This window comes from Festucalex cinctus, chromosome 3 (assembly GCF_051991245.1).
Source record: "Festucalex cinctus isolate MCC-2025b chromosome 3, RoL_Fcin_1.0, whole genome shotgun sequence".
Lineage (NCBI taxonomy): Eukaryota > Metazoa > Chordata > Actinopteri > Syngnathiformes > Syngnathidae > Festucalex > Festucalex cinctus.
This window is the reverse complement of record NC_135413.1, coordinates 25,614,018-25,637,207: the sequence shown is the minus strand read 5'-3', so window position 1 is coordinate 25,637,207 and position 23,190 is coordinate 25,614,018. Positions and strand designations below refer to the sequence as shown.

Below are 23,190 nucleotides of genomic sequence, written 5' to 3'. Positions count from 1 at the left end.
TCTCATCGTCATTTTGCCGAAAAGCGGTCATGTGACGATCCAAGGACCTCTTTGTCCATTCATCAGCACCCCCGATTGTGCCCAAGTCACGATAGAGATCAGCGGATGATTGGGCGCACACATTCTTAACATGACTGACCTGTGACATCTCCAAAGCTGGCCGGCAGCCCGTCATTAGCCGCACAATGCCGCGCTTTCTTCACCTCTTATCTTTGGCCGATGACATTGAGAGTTTCTGCATGAACTCGTCAGCGAGAAGGCTCGTCGTTAGAGGCATCGCCGTGATGTTGCATCACCGAGTGCGTCGGCGGGTCCGTGGTAGCGCGATGACAGAATGATACCGATCTGAGACCCGTTACCTCCCCCAAGCACAGCATCTGGAAGTATCCGTCGCGCGTTGTGTGCGCTAGCATATTTAGCATCATTATATGCTATCCTGAGCGCGGAAGAAATGACAGTTTGACACAATGAATAGTCAGCCGTACAGCTTTTATAACAATGTAACATTATTGTTCCCTCAATAATAACTCCAAATACAGCCATTAACAGTAACAGTAAATGCCTGGCAACAAAAGTGAGTACACCTCAAAGTAAAAATGTCCGAAGTGTTACGTTCTGGGGTTGGCTCCCAAACACGCAGAAAAAAAAAATACGATTTTAACTCTTTATTCGCATAACATCGAGACATAGAACAACTTGACGAGACGAGAAACAACGAAAATGCATCGAGAATCACGAAACGCCAAGCCCCCTTGGGCTGTGGAGATGCGCAGAGGAACAGAGGTAATAATCCGACAAAACACACACTCAGTTTATTTAGACAGTGAAGCTATCTGATTGTGGCTAGACATGTGGGTAACAGGACTGACATGGAATTATCTGATTGGCTGTTGACTAGATAACGAGATTAAAGATTCTTGACATCACATAGCTCCTGACATCACATATCGTATTACCAGATGAACATGACAAAAACATAACCCTTTCATGACCCTAGTCATGACACAAAGTGTGGCCACCATTATCGTCCACCATCAAAGGTTTGCCACTGGACTCTTCTTCCACTCCTCCATGATGACATCACGCAGCTGGTGGATGTTCAAGATCTTACACTCTAAATTCAATTGGGTCAAAAGTAAGCCAATTATTGTTCAAAAATGGACCGATCCACTTTATGCGTCCATTTGACCCAATTTTCTGGGTTGTTTTATCCAAAATGGCATAATTTTTTGACCCAAGTAAAGGATTTGATCAATGTTTATGCGATGTTTCACATTAAAAGAACAATTTTTTTTACTCAAAGTTGGGTCCAATTGACCTAAGTAGAGGATCGGTCCATTTTCCATCCATAGTTGTTTTTTGTTTGTTTTTAACCGTTTTTAGAGTGCACGCTCCTCCACCTTCCATTTGAGGATCCCCAAAGATGTTCAATAGGGTTTAGGTCTGGAGAGAAGCTTGGCCAGTCCATCACCTTTACCCTCAGCCTCTTTAGCAACGCAGTGGTCATCTTGTATTTGTATTTTCTGTGTCTTTGCAGTATTTTGAGGCAACAATAAATTTACAATTACAGTACACTGACTACTTTTCACTGACTACTCAACCGAGTCTGACTGTTTTTAGTCCTGAAAATTGCCATCCTCCTTTGAAAGATACTTGAAATAAAGTTTGGCAGAAGATCAAACTAGACCAGCATTGGCATTGATAACCATGGCAACCGGGCAGCAAGCCATGTGATTGATTAACCTGACTGCAAGCGCGAAAGTCTTTTTTTCTTTCAGTTATGTCTGCGGGGTTTTAAAATTTGGTTTTACCAACCAAACGTCTTCAAAAAACAAACATGAAGCAACCTGCAGATTCTGAAATAAGGCAATTTTGGACATGTCGAACTTTGTTTGACACTTGCAGAGACACCACAAAAGAGGTAAGCCGCCGCCGCCCGTCTGTATTCTTCACATTGTTTTCCACATATTTGTATTTATATTAGGGAAAGAAAATAACAGTTCCCACCTGTTTTCAGGCCTGGCTGCTCAGGGCCTGTCAACCTGAACACGCTTTAATAAAGCAAAAGTTGCATGCCATCTAAGAAGAGTGTTGAGCAAAATGAGATTTCCTTAAAGTGATACTTTACTTATTTAGCCATTTTTGGCAGTCAAACATTAATATTTTGCCTATAATGAATGTGATATTTTCCATTATTTTTCATGTACAATTAGTACTTTTAAAAACACATTTTGCAACTTGCTTTCGTCCGAAAATGACATCACAAGGCCTCAGGTAACCAATCACAGCTCAGCTTGTGAATGTCACATGACCAAACCAAGCTGAGCTGTGATTGGTTACCTGAGCCCTTGTGATGTCATTTTCAGTCGACAGCAAGTTGCAAAACGTGTTTTTAAAGGTACTAATTGTACATGAAAAATAATGACAGTATCAAATTAATTATAGACAAAATATTAACTTTTTATTGCCATAATGGGCTAAATAAGTGAAGCACCCCTTTAATATTTGTGGTAATGAAAATTAATTCTCTGTCTTAAAGTTTACTCTTGATCTCATCTGAATTTAGAACTTGGAACTTATGGACTCTGACCTTTGTGACTTGAACTTGACTAATGTTCAAAATTGAGAAAGAAAAAAAAAAAAAAAAACAATGGAGGTGATGGAATTGGAAGTATTAGTAGAAGAGGCAAACATATTACTGAGTTACAGAGAAAAATTGATGACTGATCATTTTGGGAAATGCGGGTAAATAGACCCTATTTGTCATCAAATATTACATCATAATCTAAGCCTAAGTATTTATGACCAAAGTATCTAGGAATCAAACAATACTATGATCCTTGACTTTATTAATAATGGCCCCTAAAAATCATTACATCTAAGTAAAATGTCCATTAACAATCCTTTTTTCTTTTCTTATCACTTTTCTTATCTCACTCAATACGCTTCCATTCTGACGTTGGCAGGATGCCTTCATTCTTCAGTCGCTTGGATTTCTCACAAATGTCACACGATTGCCCTCATTACACTACGAGGTCCGTATGTGTGTGCGCGTGTGTGCGTGTGCGTCCACCCACAATCAAGTGCAAAGTGAATGAGAGTGCTTATGCGTTAATATGTCATTTCCAGCGATCAGTCTGTGCTGCCTTTTCTCTCTTGTTTACGGCTGTGCCACCACAATTACAAGCGAGGGGGGGGGGATAAAATGTCTGTGAAAGATTGATAGCTTTGGTCTTTAGTTCAATTGTAAATTAGAATAGCAAGTCCCCGTGGGATACAAGAGCTCTATTTATGATTAAGAAAAAGCTTCCATTATGGAGTGCCGCTTGGAAAAGTTTGCTCCCTCTTCACAAACAGGCAATTAGCTTGATGGAATGGGTTCTACTTTTTTTTTTTTTTTTTTTTTTTTTCCGACCCACTTACGTGAACCCATATTATGACCATCAGCCTGATGGTTTATGGTATTATTTTCATGCTATTTGAATAAACTCAATTCCTTTTCCCAGCACTAAATCACTAGTGAGTTGGGGTGTTATCAGAATTTTACTAACTCGCTGATAACATCACGCGGACAAAATTGTTGCGAATAGTTTGATAAAGAAAAGAACTTGGAACAATCTGAAGTGGACAAACGTAAAACTGGCTGGACAAAAAATGATAAATCGGTTTTGTTGTGCATCCTTTTTGTGCTAATCACTCCAACCAAATGTTGTTGCTGTGCAAGTGCCTTCTGCACCTGTCAACAGGTACTTTGGCCCACTCCTCATGAGCAAACTGCTTCAGTTGTCTCATGTTTGAAGGCTGCTTTCTCCAGACCAAGGTTATTATGGTTAACTAAGGAAAAACTAAAACTCAAATTCAAAAAACAATTTCGTTAACAAAATAAAATAAGAACGAAAATGCTTTAAAAAAAAAAAAAAAAAAAAAAAAAAAAAAAAACGAAAACGAGCTGAAACTACATTTTATGTTTGCAAAACTATCAAAAACTAACTAGAATTATAGCAAAGATGTCCTTTGTTTTATCCATCCATCCATCCATTTTCTTGACCGCTTGCTCGGGGGCGCTGGAGCCTATCCCAGCTGGCTTTGGGCAGTAGGCAGTGTACACCCTGAACTGGTCGCCAGCCAGTCGCGGGGCACACAGAGACGAACAAACCATCCACACTCACAAGCACACCTAGAGACAATTGAGAGCGCCCAATTAACCTGCCATGCATGTCTTTGGAATGTGGGAGGAGACCGGAGTACCCGGAGAAGACCCACCCGGGCACGGGGAGAACATTCAAACTCCATACAGGAAGACTCAAACCTGAGTCCTCAGAACTGGGAGGCGGACGTGCTAGCCACTCACCCTCCATGCCGCCCTCCTTCGATTTAGTCTTTGGTAATTAATTCAATGCATGAGCCTTAGGGGATGATTTTTTAATGTGATTAAAGGTACATTTATTTCGATATTAACTGGAATAAGGACGTTTGAAAGTGTGTCACACAGAAGTGATGTCATCTAGCAGCAGCCAATAGGAAAGCACCTTCAGATGACATCTCTCACATGGTGTTTTTTTTAAATATTGTGCACAAGTAAAACACATAAAATAAGAAAAAAATAATACTGAAACTAACTAAATCTAAACTAAACCCAAGTATTTATTAAGTAACTAAAACAAATACAAACAGAACCACACTGAAAACTAATTAAAAATAACTTAATTTAAAAAACACATTTTTTAGGAGAAATTCATAATAAAGCTTAATTTGTGCAAAAAAAAAAAATCCCACAGAACTCTTGAAAATATACTGTCAGTGCTCGGTAGGGCATATTTTTCCCACCCCTTAATTCTATTAAATTGTCATTGATGTAACATAACTACACGACAAAATGCCATGAATCTGTTTAAAAACAAACTGACATAGTATGACTTTGTGTCAGTAATAACGTGCACAGGTCTCAAGTTGCCACATGTCATTCGACAAGCGTTTGCTTTCTTCCTAGTAAATGTTGCTCCCAGCTACTTGCAAAGAGAAATTGTGTTTATTTGTCACTTCCGCGTACTCGCCCGACCCCGTACTAAATATAAGCACTTTGTCACTATGCATGGAGACACACATTGCTTTTTGCTTGATATGTGATGCCACTCACATGAGCAAGTTCAAACTCACGGCCAAACACCTGAGATGAGCAACAACGTGTGCACTTTTCGAGCTACCCACTTCCTGCATATGAATTCTTATGACAATGAACAGATTGGGGTGAAGAAGACTGAAAAATATAAGACTTCACCTTTTTCAGTATTTAATAATTTTCCTTGCTGAACTATGTGAAATTGTTTATTTTTATAATTAAATGACTGCGATTGGCTGGTAACCAGTCCAGGGTGTCCCCCGCCTACTGCCCAAAGCCAGCTGAGATAGGCTCCAGCACCCCCTGTGACCCTTGTGAGGAATAAGCGGTCAAGAAAATGGATGGATGGATGGATGGATGGATGGATGGATGGATAATTAAATGAAGAATTTATTTTCATTTCTAAATATTGGCTATAGTTATTTCATAGAATAAGTGCATTTAAATGTAATTTTTTTTGTTTTCGTTATTTTTCAATAAATCAACCAACCAATTCAAGAAAAAAAATAATAATTAGCCAAATACTAAAAATAAAATAAAATAAACATGGGAGGGAAATTTCACCTCCCTAAAATAAATCAACAATAAATGTAAATAAATTTAATTGAAAAGTTTGTCTTGTTAATTATGAATCAAACACATTTATTTATTTATTTATTGTATTGTGTAACTTTCTCATCAATATGATTTGTTTGTCGATTGCAAGTACTATTCACAAGGTTCAATGGTCTTATGAGAACTCTCCAAATATGCAAATTACTTCGTCAATGATATCTGTAATGCTAACAACAAACAGCAGTGACGTCATAACGTCCGGAGGGACTTCAAAATCAGAATCTTTATTATCCTAAAGTTTCTATTTGAGTTCTTCCGTACACTGTTTGTTTGTAAGGCAAGACGGTGTTAAGCGAAGTCTATCTGGTGGCCACTTGACCCGTTGACGCCGTGCTTCTAAAGTCTTCTTCTTACCAGTGAAAGTGATACTCGCTGACCTTTCAAGTCGCCGCGGGCTGTCGTCTTGTGATTGTGTCCGACGGCTCAGGGAACCCTTCCCCATGGAATTTCCTTCCCAGCCCTGAGAAAAGTGTCTTTGTTGACAATTTCCTCATAATTAAAGCACAACTTTTTTTTTTATAAAGCATTTTAGAACAAGCATTGCTGTATTCAAAGTGCTGTACATGGAACAGAAATCGCTCATGCAGTAAAGATAGTAAAACAAGAACAAAACAAACATTGTAAGGAAGTACACAACAATAAACAAACAAAAACATAAAATTACATATACATAAATAAATAAATAAATAAATAAATAAATAAATAAATAAATAGAATAGGGCTGTGGTTGACTGGTTAGCACGTCCGCCTCCCAGTACTAAGGACGCGAGTTCGAGTCCAGGTCCGGCCTTCCTGGTGCATGTTCTCCCCGTGCCTGCGTGGGTCTTCTCCGGGTACTCCAGTCTCCTCCCACATTCCAAAGACATGCATGGCAGGTTAATTGGGCGCTCCAAATTGTCCCCAGGTGTGCTCGTGAGTGTGGATGCTTGTTCGTCTGTGTGTGCCCTGCGATTGGCTGGCGACCAATCCAGGGTGTACCCAGCCTACTGCCCAAAACCAGCTGGGATAGGCTCCAGCACTCCCGCGACCCTTGTGAGGAGCAAGAGGTTAAGAAATGGAAATAAGCAGAATAAACATCAAATCCATAACACAAAATATTTTAATGATGATCTACTATCAGATCATATATACGGGTTTTAATTTGAACAAAATGTGTTAATGCAAACGTTGATGCTAAATTGGAAAATGACCAAAATTACTCTAAAATGGCTGTTTAGAACCAAAATGGCAGACTTTGTGTCTTTTCGGCCATGGCTTGAATCTTTCGTTTTTAATTCGATATACATTTCTGAAACAAATTTGCCCAAATTAAATCAATTGTATATTCACGTAATTATTATTATTATTATTATTATTATTACTATTATTATTATTATTATTATTATTATTATTATTATTATTATTATTATTATTATTATCTGAGCTGGGGGGGAAAGACTGGCTAAGTCCACCACCAATTTGGTTGACGCAAAAGTGTATGTCTTGAAACGGGGGTGGAGCAATCACTAGAGGAATTGTAGTAATATTTTTTGTTCATTTTATAATTAAAGAGATACTTCACTGATTTAGCCCATTAGATCAATAAAAAGTTAATATTTTGTCTATAATTAATGTGATACTTTCATTATTTTTCACATACAATTAGTACCTTTAAAAACACATTTTGCAACTTGCTGTCGACTGAAAATGACATCACAAGGGCTCAGGTAACCAATCACAGCTCACCTGTTTTCTCGGTTTGGTCTTGTGACATTCACAAGCTGAGATGTGATTGGTTACCTGAGCCCTTGTGATGTCATTTTCAGTCAACAGCAAGTTGCAAAATATGTTTTTAAAGGTAGTAATTGTACATGGAAAAATAATGAAAATATCAAATTTATTATTGGCAAAATATTGTTTGACTGCCAAAAATGGCTAAATAAGTAAAGTATCCCTTCAATGACCTTTAAGATTTCTCACAATGATTAGAAAACAAATAAATACTATGCAACATGTTATTTCTAAGAATCTCTTTAATTGCTTACATTTTCTCATGATCACTTCTCCAACGTTCCTAGAAAATCACAATGCCTCATCACTAGTGAGCTATTTTCCGATCAGGCCTTCCTGCCGGTCTCGCATATGTAGTTGAATTTTGGTAGCTGTTGCATAAATTCTGTGGGACGAGTTTGTGTTGAATGACCTCTGAAATGGCTGCTTGAAACTAAAATGATGCACTTCCTTTTGTAGGCCTTCTCATAATAGACGTTTCTACCAAATTTCATGCTGCTTACATGCCAGCAACAAGTTTTCAGTTTTGGAAAAACGCTCAAAACGGTGATTTATGTCTGGTAAGAATAAGACGATTGCAGCTTTGCACAGATAAGAGGAAACATAAATCACATCTTTCCACTCGTCTCCAAGTTGAATAGTCACAATAGCAAAACAAGTGACAAGCTCCCGAACACCAGCACCGCCCGCAGCTCTTTTCTCCCGTCACGTTGAAAAAAAAAATTCCTCTTGATACTTTGCATCACAAGCCAGACGAGTGTTCTCAGCTCTATCACAGCACAATGTGCGGCCGCCCTTGCTTTCATGCTTTGGCCCGAGGGCGCGTTTCCCTCTGCCTGCTGCTGCTGCTGCTGCTGCTGCTGCTTGAACATTACACCCGTTTATAATGCCATCATCCAGCCAGTCTTCCTCGCCTTCCACCGCCATTTACGGCTTTTCTTCCAGGCCTGCTCGTTCATGCGGACAAACAACAACGTGGACTTGTGTTGTTATTTCATCATCTTCTGTTTAGGGTTCTGTCGTAATCGTTGTTTAGGATTCTTCCTGAGAATTACTCTTGGGGGGCTCAGAATGCTTTAGAATGCTAACCTTTTTATTTATTTTTTTTTCGAGTGGATTGATCCATTGTGACCAGGGACAGCTCGAGGATTTTTTTTTTCTCTCCTGCAGCTAAAGGGGGGCTTGACTGATAAATCGGGTGGGGGGGGAGAAAACAACATGTACGGTAAATATATTTTAGAATACTGTATCGATAAAATGCTGCAGTGACTTTAATTGGGGCCTAACTGGGGGAACCCCCCCCCCCCCCCCCCCCCAACCTTGATTTAGCGCCATCCCTGATTGTGACCAATCAAAAGTCACTCAGTAGCGCCCCCTGGAAAGTTGCAAAGAACTAACTCCTGACACCAGTTACAGCGGTAGAGTCATGGACATGTACACAAAAATTAACAGGAAGTCGGCCATTTTGGCTTGAAGCGGCCATTTTGGCAAATTTCCAAGATTTGTTGCCTTTCCCATCTCATACCTTTTATGAGGTCATTTTTGTTTATTGCAATTTGGCAATGTTGTACTTTTATGTTAATATTCCTTGTGATTTATGTCTTTTTAATGTGAGTTGTTTTTATGTTTATTGTTGTAAATATGAACTTGCACCAGAATTAGCATGTTGCTAAATCTGCTGCAACCATCTTTTAATGTACCTGCACACTGTCCTTTTTAAATAAAGAAACTAATGTGGGTATAGTTTTAATAATTAGTTTGAGGATTAGACATGAAAGAGGAAAACAAATTTTCCCCGGCATCACTTTTTCACTGATGGATGCAAAATTTGGTGGACATGTCTGTAAATGGATCAGTAAGTCGTCCATTTTGGTTAAAACTGCCAATTGAGGCAAAATTCCAGGGATAAAAAAAAAAAAAAACACGGCTCCTCCTCCAAATGACTTCCAATCAGAAGCAGGTCTTATAATGACGAAGTTTGATGATGATTTTGAGTATTCATGAAAAAGGAGGAATGATGAGTCGTTAATTCTATAAGCTCATGCAGCCCATTTTCTAGAACATAAGGTTCATAAAGGTCATGTTTGAATCTATCTAGCAAGTCTTCTTGTGCGTCATGTTCTAGTTTTGATGTGGCCCCCTAACACGTCAGGTTTCTATTTTCCCTAACCAAGTAAATCTGAATTCTCCATTCACCTTCACTTGAAACACGCGTCACGGTGGGAAATGTGCAGCACTTAAAGTCATCAAGAGATAATTTAGTAACTTAAATTGTCAATCTATCCGAGTGACGCAAAGTGTTGGACACATTTTGCACATTCTTCTCTTGCTTAGAAAGCATGTGAAATGTGAAACATATTTACAACATATAGATGCGGCATTCGCAGGAAGGACAGACGAGGTTTTGGTTTTAAATTATTTTTATTTCAGCCATCCAAATCATCTAAAATACACGACTCGTGATTTTGAAATAAATAATTACTTGAAGCTTAAAAAAAACTGAAAAGTAGTGAAAGTGGAAAGTGTTTGCTCTGGAAAATAAAATCATATGACATGAAAAACTACTATACGATCACAAAAATCGATCCAGAAATATAAATGATGTCCAGAATGAATACATAAAAATATAAAAGACACAAATTTGTCTGAAAACTGTAAACAAAGGTTTCACGACTATCATTTGGGAAGCTTGAGAGGTGGTCCAACATTATTGTGGGAATGCTGAAGCATTACATATGTTATTGTGATTTTTATTCTCCACACTTTTTTGCAGTGTAACAACTCCCACATAATACTTCCAATTTACACTGTTCAAATTTCAACTATCTTCAAAAATTCACGCCTTTCCGGGGTATATATCATCTGATTCCACATTACTTAGAGTATTTGCTCAATTTAAATTGGAATATCAACTTTTCTCCATTCATTTTCAATAGGACAGACAACTTTTTCTAAGTATCACTTTCCACGCCCACTTCCATACATATAATTTATTATCATTGCCAGGTGGCTGATACTGCTTTGTGGCACAGTTGGTAAAGCGCACTGTCCAGTAACCAGAAGGTCATAATTTCATAATTTATCTCTCAATTTACTTCATAAGCATTCCACATGCATTCAAATCTTAGCATTCAGCTTTCAGCATTACCGCGCAATTTCTCCTGAAATTGCACTTAGTCTCGAATTCCTAAATACACTGCGCATTATTATCTGATTTTTTTATTTTTATTTTATTTTATTTTATTTTTATTTTTTTTATTATTTTATTTTTTTTATTATTTTTTTATTTTTTTTATTTTATTTTTTATTTTATTTTATTGCTTGTATGGTTATAGTTCCCTCAGTACCACCTTAACATGACGACACCTTCAGTTGTTGTCACTTAAGTTGCCGTCTGCTGGACAGAGGACACCTCAGAAGAAAAAGAAGAAAAAAAAATGTGTGCACAGTTTGAGTCAAGGGCACTCCAGCTGCAGCAGCTTCTCTTGGGGGGCGGGGGGTTGTGGTGGTGGTGGGGGGGGTCCTTTACAGCAGTGGTGGCAAAAATACTTGCACTCTGTACTTAAGTAGATGTAGAAGCACAGTGTACAGTAGACAGCCTACTTTGGAGAGTTCACTTTGAACTATGGATGTGCTTGTTTGGGAATGCGGGAGGAAGTTGTTGTACTCTGGCAAACATGCAAACCGCACACGTGAAAGCCGGATTCAAACCCACAACCTCAGATGCGCTAACCACTCACCACTATTCCACCTTCAAGGAAAATAAATACATCTACAGCAACAAATCTCCATGTCAAGTACTTTTAACCCTGAAAACTGTATGCAGCAACAAAATATTTGTACTTGTACTTTCCAGTTCCATTTCCAGCTCTCCTTTCTTACTTGCCGCTTCGTCAGCAATGGAGCTTGTGATTCCGACAAGCAAGACGAAAGCAGGCTGGCAGTGGGCCTAAAGAGTGATCATTGAGACAAATTGATCTCGATCTGTGCAAATTGCTACTGTCGTCTGTCGGCGGCAAATGGACCCCGCTAGCTAACAGCGAATGCAACTTTATGAATGGATCCACATCGCAATTAACACTCGCATTATTGCTTATTTGGCCACGCTTGCTACTATGCTGTATATGGAAAGAACAAACACACACACTGTCACCATAAAACAATGAAATTAGCCCTTATTTGAAGCTGTTGTTGTATCTGTAGCCACAATATTATGGTACACAGAACTTCTAGTATACATCTGAAAAGATGAATGCTTCTTTGAATCCACTTTATTAGAATATCAAAACTACAATACACAGTCAAGTATGAAACGGTGCTTAGTATTCAAATCATAATCATCAAATTGTCAAGAAAACGGGACAGCCATAAAAAAAAAAACGTCATTTTATAGTACATTGCTTATTAATACAAAGAAGGCAAAATACAACAGACAGTAAGTGTAAACAAACAATAATAATAATATAGGATAATGATTTTTAAAAAAAAGTCATTGAGTGGATTTAATAACGACTCTGAATTGAAAATAATAATTGTATGAATGTCTTTACCTGAATATGTTTCAAGTGTCCCTGCAGTTGCTGACGTGAGCGAGTGGCCCTCTTGAAGTTGATTAGGCGGGTTAACCTTTGCACCGGCGCGGCTCTGCTGAGGTTAATCAGGCCGGGAACTTTGCGGACCCCCGGGGTCACTGGTCCGCTATCTGCGCACAGATAACATTAAACGACCCCCCCCCCCCCCCTTCTCACACACATTTCCTTTGACTTTATTTTTATTTTTTTGTCTTTGTGTGACTTTATCGGAAAGGTGACGTCTTAACACGATTGATTATGATCCATCAACTTGCCCATTTCTTTTTGGGATGACCTCGAGCATGCAGGTCACGTGTGAATTTATATATTTATTTTTAATATATATATTTACTTTACTCAAAAAAATATTAACTAAAATCACTATATATTAAAATACTAATATTGCATGTTTATTGATACATCTAATGTATTTATTTATCGATTGGCACGCCTGCCGCTCATTGCGTCATTTCACGTGCTGTGGCGCGTGCGTGCGTGTGTGCGCGAGATTTGTTCTACAAACATGGGAAAATCATTAGCGTGCGTGTGTGTGTGTGATCAGTAAATATGAAGTACACGGCGACATCCTCGTGTCTGTCTGGTCCTAATCGATTGTTGTGTGCACACACACTTGATGTAGCGTGTGCGTGTGTATGGGTGTGTGCGTGTGTCCATCATTCCGCCTGAAGGGACAACAACTGCTAATCACACACCATAAAGTGTTACAACCCGCAAGGAAAATACAATAAATAAAATACAATAAATGAATTAGCATGCAATAAAAAAACATTTTTAAAATAAATAAATCTATCATTTTCAACGTATCATAATTTATTCTGCACGAGAGACTAATTGATGTTATTCATTTTTTATAACCTCAAAATTAATTTGAAATTAAGATTACAGAGTATTTGGTCGCCTTTAGCAAATACCCGTCATTATAATAATGGCTTAAATATTTTTAAAATTATTTTTATGATACGTAAGTGCCGTTTAATTGCCGCCAGTTTATCCTGTGGGCTATTTATGATATTATCTTGTATTCTATTACAGTCATTTAAACGGCGCCATTTGCATGCTTAAATGAGCTCTAAGTATTGAAATATGTGGACGTATATGTCACATATAATGCATGTTTCCCCATACAGAATGTACACAGACAGGTGCCCCCCCCCCCCCACCCCACCCCTCTCGCTCTCTCCCCCCTCCTCCCACCAGCACCCCCTCCCTTTCTGCTCACTACATCCCACACAAAGCTTTTTTTTTTTTTTTTTTTGTGCAGCTTGCCCGCTGTATGAAGGAGAAAAGGCGCCCGGCATGTTTCTTTCTATACTTCGTCGTCGTGCTGGTCTTAATTATTCACAAGCCTTTTGAATTTGACTTCATAAATTTCCAGATGAATTTATTGCGAGCTCCCTGCAAAGTTTTTGCACGCAAAGACATGACTGTTTTGTAATAAACGACGAATTCTTTCTTGTTTTTCTTGGGGGTTATTTTTTGTAATTATTTTCTTCTTTGATTTTTATTTTTTTTATTTTTTTTTGCATGTGTGGAGAAGAAGCCCGCCTGCACTCTCACTCCAAATTAAAGATTTGAAAAGGGGAGAGAAGATGCACCCCGCCACGGACGAGTCAGCATCGTATGCATTTGGTAGGTGTGATGCCGTATACAACATAATCACTATTAAAAATCACTTTGCATACACAATTTGGATCATATTTGTAATTTAAGTTGACGGGAAATGCATGCAAAAAAAATAAAAAATGCAAGCCCGCGTAATATAAATAAACCCCGCCGCCAATATTTACTTTTAATGCTAATTTATGTTCATAAAGTGTACAAAAAAAATGTATACTTACCTTAACTGGAGCCAGGCTGCCTCGAAATATTTAAGAAGCGTTTCTTTTATTTGCAGAATCAGCAAATAAAAGCGACAAACCCACGCTAATTAGCAGATGATTCGTTTAGAATTAAAAAAATAATAATAATAAATCGCAGAATCGGCTTATAAATACACATGGAGTAAATCCAAGTTGTCCAACAGCGCGAATGGTCGCTGGTTCGAGTTGGTCCGACTCCGAGGCTGCGGCGAGCTGACGACTGAAAGCAGGCAGCTTGTGGAGCGTCGACAAGCGCGCGCCTCGCAATGAACGCGGGGCGGGCGGGCGTGCGTGCAATATACTTTTAGACGCTAGGGGGCAGCCAGACACTGCGCTGGGACCACAATGAGTCGAGCACGCACACACACAAGAGTTCAAGTGTCACAGCCTGTGGTCATGAATGAGGTCATAGCCTGGCTTTTAATAATAATATTGGGGGAAACTTTATTGACAATAACAGAAAGCATGTGGACTATTTTCTACTGAATCATTTATTGAACATATGGGTTTATAATTTTAATTATCTGGGTTTTTTTTTATGTAGGGACGATCTTTTGACATAAAATGTCTTTTTTAATTTGTCACCTTATAGGAATATGATGTACAATAAGTAACAAATCCGCCTATTTGTGAATATTTTCAAATCTTATCCGTGAGGCTTATTGAGCTGGAGTGTGTCTTTGAATGGAGAGCATTTTTGTTTTGCATCTATCCTTTCTTCCAATTTCTGGATCGCAAAACCTGATCGCGGTTGCGGGACGCGTGCACGAATAGCTGCAACACTCAATCACAGAGCACATACATTTTATTTGTTTTATTTTTTTGGGGGGACATTTGATTTATTTTTTGGCATTTTTAAAAAATATATGTAGACTATACAGTTGATTTACTTTTTTTGTTTACCTGTATGCACAAAATGTTGTAGTAATGTGAATGAATGGGAGATAAAAGAAAATCCACATTTTTGTACTTGAATTACTTGTATAATTATTTGCATTTTATATTTTATCTCACTTTTTGTTGATGTGCAAAATTATATAGTAGCCTATGTGCTATGATGAGATGTGTAGATTTTTTAATTTATTTACTTATTTTTTTATTTTTCCTATTGTACACAATTGCATAGGTTGTGTCTGAATATGAATGATAAAATGTACAGAAAACAATATTCTTTTTACTTTTAAATATTGTACACATTTTATTTAATGCATTTTATAAAAAAATGTTTGTACATTTTTTTTAATGTAAGTAATCACCCTCTTTCCCTTTGTGTGTATGTTGTTAAAAATTAAGATAAAAGTCAACAGTTGCTTTATTTGTGTTTAATGTTGATATCTAAGACAGTGTGAGACATATTTTTCATGTTCGGTATGGCTGAGAAGAAGAACCCCCCCCCCCCTCGCCCCTTCTTCCTGGAAATCCGCCTCCTTTTAGGACCCGGCGGCCCTGGCTCGACCTCGGCCGCGTCTTGGCTCAGCACCAAGTGGCACAGCCGCGCCTCAGCAGCCAATGGGGAGCGAGGGGGGCGGTCCTACACACACTCCGCCTGCCTTATATGGCAGAGCGTCGCCATGGCAACGTGTGCTAAGTTGCAGCAGTCGTGTCAAAGTTCACTATATAGAGAAGCTCAGCGAGCTGATCAGAGAGAAAGCATTCTGCCAGCCGTGCTCCTCTTAAGCCAAAAGCCTCCTCGACCGCCTTTTTAACATATTTCCGCACTTTGATTCGCCTTTTTCGACCGCATTCGAATCATATTTTCATCGCACCGAAGACAAGGAGAAGAAGGAGACGCGAGGATTCTACATTTGCTGGCTCAAGAAGCGGATTTTTCCTATTTTTATTTCCCTTTTTTTTTAAGTGGAGAGAATTCTTCCAGACTCGCAACCCGGATCTTGTTGGTCCACATTTCGACCGCCGATCTTCTCCATCCTCGCCCCCCCTTTTCCTACCCTCCTCCTTCTCGTCCTCCTCCTCCTCCTCTTCCTCCCTCCAAAAAGCCAAGCCGGTCCATGCTGCTTGCTCGCTCTCGTCCCGGCACTCGGCCCACCTTCCCCGCCGACGGGGGTGCTGGATGGCCGGCGGTAGGAGCCCCCTTGACTCGGCCTCGCTGGTGAGAAGCAGCCTCCCCCTCGCCGTCGTCGTCTTCTTCCTCCTCCGCCTCCTCCTCCTCTTCCTCGTCGTCGTCGAGTCGACTCATTCCGCGAGCGGAGCGTCGAGCGCGGCGTCTCGGCTGTGGTGACATCCCCCCCCCCTCACCCCCCACCCCTTCTCCCGCCTCCCAGGTCGGCGCGTGGAACGACAACCCCCCCGAAAAGGTCAAAAAAGAGACAAAACGGCCGAGCAAAAAGTTTCCCCCCCGTTGACTGAGAGGCAGATATGGCAATGGTAGTGTGGAGAGGCTCCCAGGACGACGTGGCGGACACCCAGGGCGCCCTCTCCTCGCAGACTCAAGGCGGACTGGCGCTGGGCAACGCTCAGCCGGGCCAGCTGGGTCTGACGGCCGCGCAGGTGGCGCCGCCGAACCCGCAGACGCCCGCGCAGGGCGGCCCCAACAACGGCCAGTCGGCACCGGGCGGCGGCGGCGGCGGCCAAGGCGCGCAGCAGCAGGCGGACAAGCAGCCGCAGCACATCGAGTGCGTGGTGTGCGGGGACAAGTCGAGCGGCAAGCACTACGGCCAGTTCACCTGCGAGGGCTGCAAGAGCTTCTTCAAGCGCAGCGTGCGGCGGAACCTGACGTACACATGCCGGGCCAACCGGAACTGTCCCATCGACCAGCACCACCGCAACCAGTGCCAGTACTGCCGCCTCAAAAAATGCCTCAAGGTCGGCATGAGACGGGAAGGTATTGGGACTTTTTGTTTACCTCACCTTTTCGGTTTTGTGTGTGTTGGTGTTGTGTGCGATACAGCGGGTGCTCCCTGGCGAGTTGGCCGGCCGGAGCGTGCTTCAGTGCCGCCTTGTGTCGCCGCTCGAGCCGGGGGAGCTCCGCTGGATCTTTTTTTTTTTTTTTTTCTTTCTGGTAATATTCTCACCTTAAACGATGAAATATAACTGTAAACATCGAATGTGTGCAGCTGTGCTGACGAAAATAGCATAAAGGCTCGAGTCGGCGTCCACTCGAGCTCTATTGTTTACCGAGTGTGCGTGGAGTATTCTTGCAAAATACACCCGCGCGGGTCGCGGGTTCCACTACGCCTTTGTGCTCCGTTACGTGCTCGTGTGTTATTTATAATGCTGCCATTTTGCGAGCCGCTATCGGCCGCCGCTTGACGTGCAGAATTCAGGCTTCAATATCTGTAGTCTCTCTTTTTACTGCAGCCGTGCAAAGGGGACGGGTGCCGCCCACGCAGCCGCACCACGGCCAGTTCGCGCTGACCAACGGGGACCCGCTGCACTGCCACTCGTACCTCTCGGGATATATCTCGCTGCTGCTGCGCGCGGAGCCCTACCCGACGTCCCGCTACGGCAGCCAGTGCATGCAGCCCAACAACATCATGGGCATCGAGAACATTTGCGAACTGGCGGCGCGCATGCTCTTCAGCGCGGTGGAGTGGGCCCGGAATATCCCCTTCTTCCCGGACCTGCAGATCACCGACCAGGTGGCCCTGCTGCGGCTGACGTGGAGCGAGCTGTTCGTGCTCAACGCGGCGCAGTGCTCCATGCCGCTGCATGTGGCCCCGCTGCTGGCGGCGGCCGGCCTGCACGCCTCGCCCATGTCGGCGGACCGCGTGGTGGCCTTCATGGACCACATTCGGATCTTCCAGGAGCAGGTGGAGAAGCTCAAGGCGCTGCACGTCGACTCGGCCGAGTACAGCTGCCTCAAGGCCATCGTGCTCTTCACCACAGGTGAGATCATGGGCGCGTTTCTTGCTCTCTTGCTCCGCCATTTGTCACCCCGAGTCTTGTTTGGGGGCCGCTGACAGATATAAATGATGTGTGCGTGAGGTGGTGGGGGGCTCAGACAGATGGGGGGAGGGGGTACCAAAATGATAGAGACAGAGAAAGACAAGCCTAATATTGCGTGTGCATGTGGATGAAGGGGATGTCAAGTTTGAATGCTAATGTTTTGTTATTGGCGACATGCTGTGTAAATAACGTGTACAAATATAAGGAGGGGCTACAGACAAAAAAAATATTTGAAATTTGTAATGCTAAAAAAAAACTAGCTAATGCATATGTTGCCCAATGGAAAAACATGTAAACATACTGAAACATATAGGCTTCTCGTGACTACTTGTGCTGTTGACAAAAAATGACAAAAATTAAACGCAATTTAGTTGAAAGTGAAAAACTTTAAACATTAGATCCATCCAAAAGGGATGGCTATAAATATAAAACAGTATAACAATATGTAGACTGGCTAATTGTTGCTATATGTATAGCTAAAAAAAAAAAAAAAAAAAATGCTAATTTGTGCTGCTCCCACAATTATTACCGGCAATATATAAAAATGTAAAGTAGCTATGTTATGCATTTTTTGAGATGTAGCTTTATAATTTTAATATATATGACATGTAACCAACATATCGCACAAAAAACAACAAACTAACTATAATACATTTGTTGTGCAATAAAAAAAAACATTAGAAATTATTTTCATATAATATTGACCTAAATTTTTACCATAATTGTATTGCACAAAAACACCAAAAATGGAAGGAACCAGGGATGGTGCTAAAGCGGGGCTAGCGGGGGCTAAAGCCCCGTCAGAACTCAGTGTCGCCCAAGCATTTTATTTATTATTGTAAAATATATTTAGAATTTTATTTATTTAATTGTTGTTGTTTTTTTGGGGGGGGGGGGGTCCTGCTTTGAAATTTTACATTTTTTTGAACAATGAAAAATGTGTTTTCTTTATGGCTTATTGTCACTATATTGGGTAGCACTGAGCCCATATTTTAATATTTTATATGTAAGGATTATTATTAGTACGTTTACTGTTAGACAAACTATAAAAAAAAACATAAGTTGATAATAGAAAAATTATAGCTGTATAAAATGACATTTCTTGTCACCAATCTACCAAAACAAACACAAGTTGATTGTAAACTCATTTGTGATAATGTGAAGTGAGGAGGGAAGGTGGGGGTGGGGGCTGTATGGGGGGGGGTCTTCCCTAAAGGTCAGACCACCATAACAACCCCTCTCTTTCTTGCACCTTGCACCAACATACACAAGAAGCATCATATGTAAATTAAAAAATGTTTGTTTGTTTTCTCCCCGACACCCCCCCACCCCACCCCCTCCCCCAGACGCGTGCGGCCTGTCGGACGTGGCCCACGTGGAGAGCCTGCAGGAGAAGTCCCAGTGCGCCCTGGAGGAGTACGTCCGCAGCCAGTACCCCAACCAGCCCACCCGCTTCGGCAAGCTGCTGCTGCGTCTGCCCTCGCTGCGCACCGTCTCGTCGTCCGTCATCGAGCAGTTGTTTTTCGTCCGCCTGGTAGGTAAGACCCCCATCGAAACGCTCATCAGGGACATGTTGCTGTCGGGGAGCAGCTTTAACTGGCCTTACATGTCCATTCAGTAAAAGGAGGAGGATGGTGCTGGTGTGTTGGGTGTTGGGTGGGTGCGTGTGGTGAAGGGGAGGGGGGCTGCTGAGAGGAGAGGACGATTCACGATGATTTTTAGCTGCTTCTTTTTGTGCTCTGAAGGAATATTGGAAGGACACAAACATAACAAAAAAAAACAAAAAAACTGTGAATTTTCCCCTCCCTCCTTCCACTCCAAAAAAGGACACCAACTCACTGACTGACTGAACTGAAAAGTGTTTTTTTTTTTTTGTTTTGTTTTTTTTATGAAAAAAAGAAGATTTTGTTGAGGACATTTCAAGTATTAAGTGCATTTTATGTTGGAAAAAAAAAGGAAGGGAATTTTGTTTATATCACTTGTGTCCTGTGTCCAAATGTATAGTTGTGCGTGTGCGCGTGCGTGCGTTTTGTACTTTCCTCCTTGTTTTCTTTCTCTCTCTCTCTGGTTCTAAACCGGCTTAATATGTGAGTGTCGTATTTTCCATCCACGTGGGGAATGATGTGTACAAAACAAAACAAAACACAAAAAAAAAAGAAAGAGAGAAATTAAAACCACAGCAATAGGAGTTGTTGTAGAATTTTTGTCATCTTCGAGAAGCTTCATGCTTGCAAGCGCACTTATTATGTACGTTCTCAACCAAGAACAATATTTTTGCATTATTTTGTCCTCGTTCAACGATTGGCAGCCTTAAAACTCGTTTCGTTTACAAGATTACATGAAAGGGGAGGTGATCAAAGTCGAGAAGCCAAGACGATGTGGTGTTTAATAGCAGTATTAAATGTTGGAATTAAAAAAAAAAAAAAAAAGCAAACCTCCCCTTTTCTTCGATTGAAGTGCCTGACAAGCATGACGCCATTTGTCCACAACAACCTGCATGGTGAAAGTGTGCGTGTGTGGTGGTGGTGGCGGTGGTGGGTGGGGATTTTCCTCCCCCGATTGTGCACCCTTAAGATGAGCGAATCGGCCGTGCGAGCATGCCGATGCGAGGCAGTATTGTTGTAAATATAGGTCAACTTGTTTCTTTTCTAGCAGCTCCGCGTGGCCCGGAGCAAATGTGTGGTTGCCATCATTTTCGCTCGTCTTTCCAACGGAGTGTCGGCTCGGTAGCACTGACGAGTTCTGTACATACATACATATTATTAATTATTATTATTATTATTATTATTACTATTACAGCCACATTTTTTTTGGTTTCCTTTTTCTCATTTTGTTTTGTTTTCATGTATATTTAGACTGTGAATGCATGGCCACAGGTCGCTAACCTATTTTACCCTCTTTGCTATATAAATGTAAATGTTCTTTCTTTTTATTGAGGGTGGGGTGTTGTAGGGTGGGGAGGGGGGGGGGGTGTATAGATATAATCTGTGCGTTCACTACACACGAGCCCTTGTATTTAACGACCTACACAGACTTAAAAAAAAAAAAAAAGAGACACAAATAAGTGAAAGTTCGTCAGCTTATGAGGACTTTGAAACAGGGTGAGCAGTTTTTTTTTTTAGGGGTGCTTTGACGTGTGCGTGTGTGAGAGAGAACAATCTTTTCAATTGTTTCGAGGCCATAATTTCACACATAGAAAAACAAAAATATTAAGACAAAAAAAAATCGGGATCACACTCACTCGCACGCACACACACGTGGACCAGAGAATGATACATGATTGTAATTATGAACCCACTTTTTTATATAAATATATAAAAAATATATGACTGCAGGGTATTGATAACGTATAGATACTTTTTTTTTTTAAATGATGATGAATTCATTGCAAGTGATACCTGTGAGTGTGTGTGTGTGTGTGCGCGTGAGCGTGCGTGTGCGCAAAAGTTTCTAATAGTTGAACACGATTCTCGTTCGTTCGTTTGTTTGTTTGTTTTGTGTTAGCTTATTGTACAACGAAGCATTCTGCTGTAAATTTGTTCTTGGTATTAAATTATAATTTATGAATTTCATATCTTTTCATGGCTTTTTTTCCCCCTCCTCGTGACGGATGAATGGTGGGGGAGATCACCTTTCTTCAATTGTTATATTATTTAGTATTTGGATTTAATTGTCGGGAGCAATTCTCAAAACTACTCCAATCACATTTTTTTAATATATATAGAGACAAGAAAACTTTTTTTTTTTTTTTTTAATCTATTAATCTATCAGTGCTGATGAAGAAAAACGTGCAACTTTGACGCCGACTGCTGCTGCTGTGTTGCGCATGCGTGCTTGCTAATGATGATGACGATGATGATGGCGTCATTTATCTACTGTGTGAGATATTGATGCCGTCAAAAAAAAAAATGCAACATGCATTTAACAGGAAAATATCACTAGACGCAGAAGTGTCGGCTTTAAGATGCATTGTTATTATTATTATTATTATTATTATTATTATTATTATTATTATTATTATTATTATTATTATTATTATTATTATTATAAGAAAAGCAGGACTATAACTCACCCCATGTCTGTTTTTTTTTTTTTTTTTTTTTTTACTCTGCTCCCACATAAGTGATGTGACACGTAAGGCCAGATTTGTTTTCATTTTATTACATAAAAAAAACACACACACACAATTCTTAGTGTAGTCCTCCTATGTTTATTTATTTGTAATCACCGCCACTCCAAAAAAACAAAAAAAAAAACGAAAAAAATACAATTAAAAATGGCAGTTTATCATCCACACAACCGCCCCCCATCCAAACGCCATTTAATTATTATTATTGTTGCTATTTTGAAGTATATTGTAATGTGTTTTCATGATGCTTGTGTTACTGTAACATGGTCATGTCCAGGATTTATTTTGAGTAGACGTCAGGCCATAAACGTGATAAAACATCGCCATCTACCCGCAGTGTTCGAAAGTGCACACTGAGTCAACCTCACGGGCAAGAGTTCAGCTCGCGCGCACGCAGGCGCGCGCAGGCGCGCACGGTCAGCAACTTTGTGAGCTGCAAACTTGATTGACGGCGTTTGCTTAATCCCCGCAACACACCGGGGACACTACATTATAGGTACACTTTATGACGTGCCCATTTGAAATGAAAGTGAATTTAGTAATATTGTTGTATTGGAATATTTGAACAGGCGACAAGGGAAGGCCAAAATATTAGGAACAGCCACGCCCGATTAAACCCATTCTATGAAAAGAAAAAGAAACACTTCAAATATTTACTTTGAGGCTGAAATGTTGCATTGAAATACTTCCTTTAATGTGGACAGTTGCAGACAGTTACACAAATAAACACTTTGACGACAACATTCGAATTATTTAGAAACGGAAAAAAAACATTTATAATGATGGCACTCATCTGACCACATTATTATAATACTGCATTTAAAATTAGATGCTAATCGGTTAGCCTCTTTAAAGGCTTTAATGCTCCCAATGGCATGTTTTGAATTTTATGCGCCACACATATCAATAATAATAATAAGGAAGCCATTATTTATTTGAAAAGCAACCAAAACCGAATGAATTATCGTAATCTTTGTAAATGTGTTCCTCCCATTTTGCACTCATGGTGATGTGTATTTTATTTTTTATTTTTTTGTGCACACTTACAATTAGACACCTTGAATTTCATTTTCTCGTGTTTCAGCGTTTTGTTTTTCTAGTTTTTTCTAAATACGAGAAGATTCCAAACATTTCACATCGGCGTAAACTCACAAACTTTATTTCACCAACCAATTAATCGTTTTCATTCGAACAATAGTT

At 40.4% G+C, this 23,190-nt stretch overlaps 1 protein-coding gene and 1 long non-coding RNA gene across 4 annotated transcripts; one reads left to right on the top strand and one right to left on the bottom strand.

Moving 5' to 3' along the window:
* Positions 1-5,760: 5,760 nt before the first annotated feature.
* LOC144016230 (uncharacterized) lies at positions 5,761-14,232 on the bottom strand. The gene is made up of 3 exons (XR_013282866.1): positions 13,935-14,232; positions 12,055-12,206; positions 5,761-6,763 (listed from the first exon to the last, which is right to left on the bottom strand). It is a non-coding gene; the product is annotated as an uncharacterized LOC144016230 (long non-coding RNA).
* On the top strand, positions 13,390-21,433 carry nr2f2 (nuclear receptor subfamily 2, group F, member 2). 3 transcript variants are annotated; one of them, XM_077517090.1, is made up of 3 exons: positions 13,390-13,725; positions 17,274-17,801; positions 19,208-21,433. In XM_077517090.1, exons 1-3 carry the CDS (start codon positions 13,686-13,688, stop codon positions 19,480-19,482), a joined length of 843 nt encoding a protein of 280 aa, XP_077373216.1. In that variant the 5' UTR covers positions 13,390-13,685; the 3' UTR covers positions 19,483-21,433. The 3 variants fall into 3 exon arrangements, with proteins under 3 accessions (XP_077373216.1, XP_077373214.1, XP_077373215.1); XM_077517088.1 differs by lacking the exon at positions 13,390-13,725 and adding an exon at positions 15,537-16,797 and having other exon boundaries at positions 17,256-17,801; XM_077517089.1 differs by lacking the exon at positions 13,390-13,725 and adding an exon at positions 15,539-16,797.
* The last annotated feature ends 1,757 nt before the right edge of the window (positions 21,434-23,190 follow it).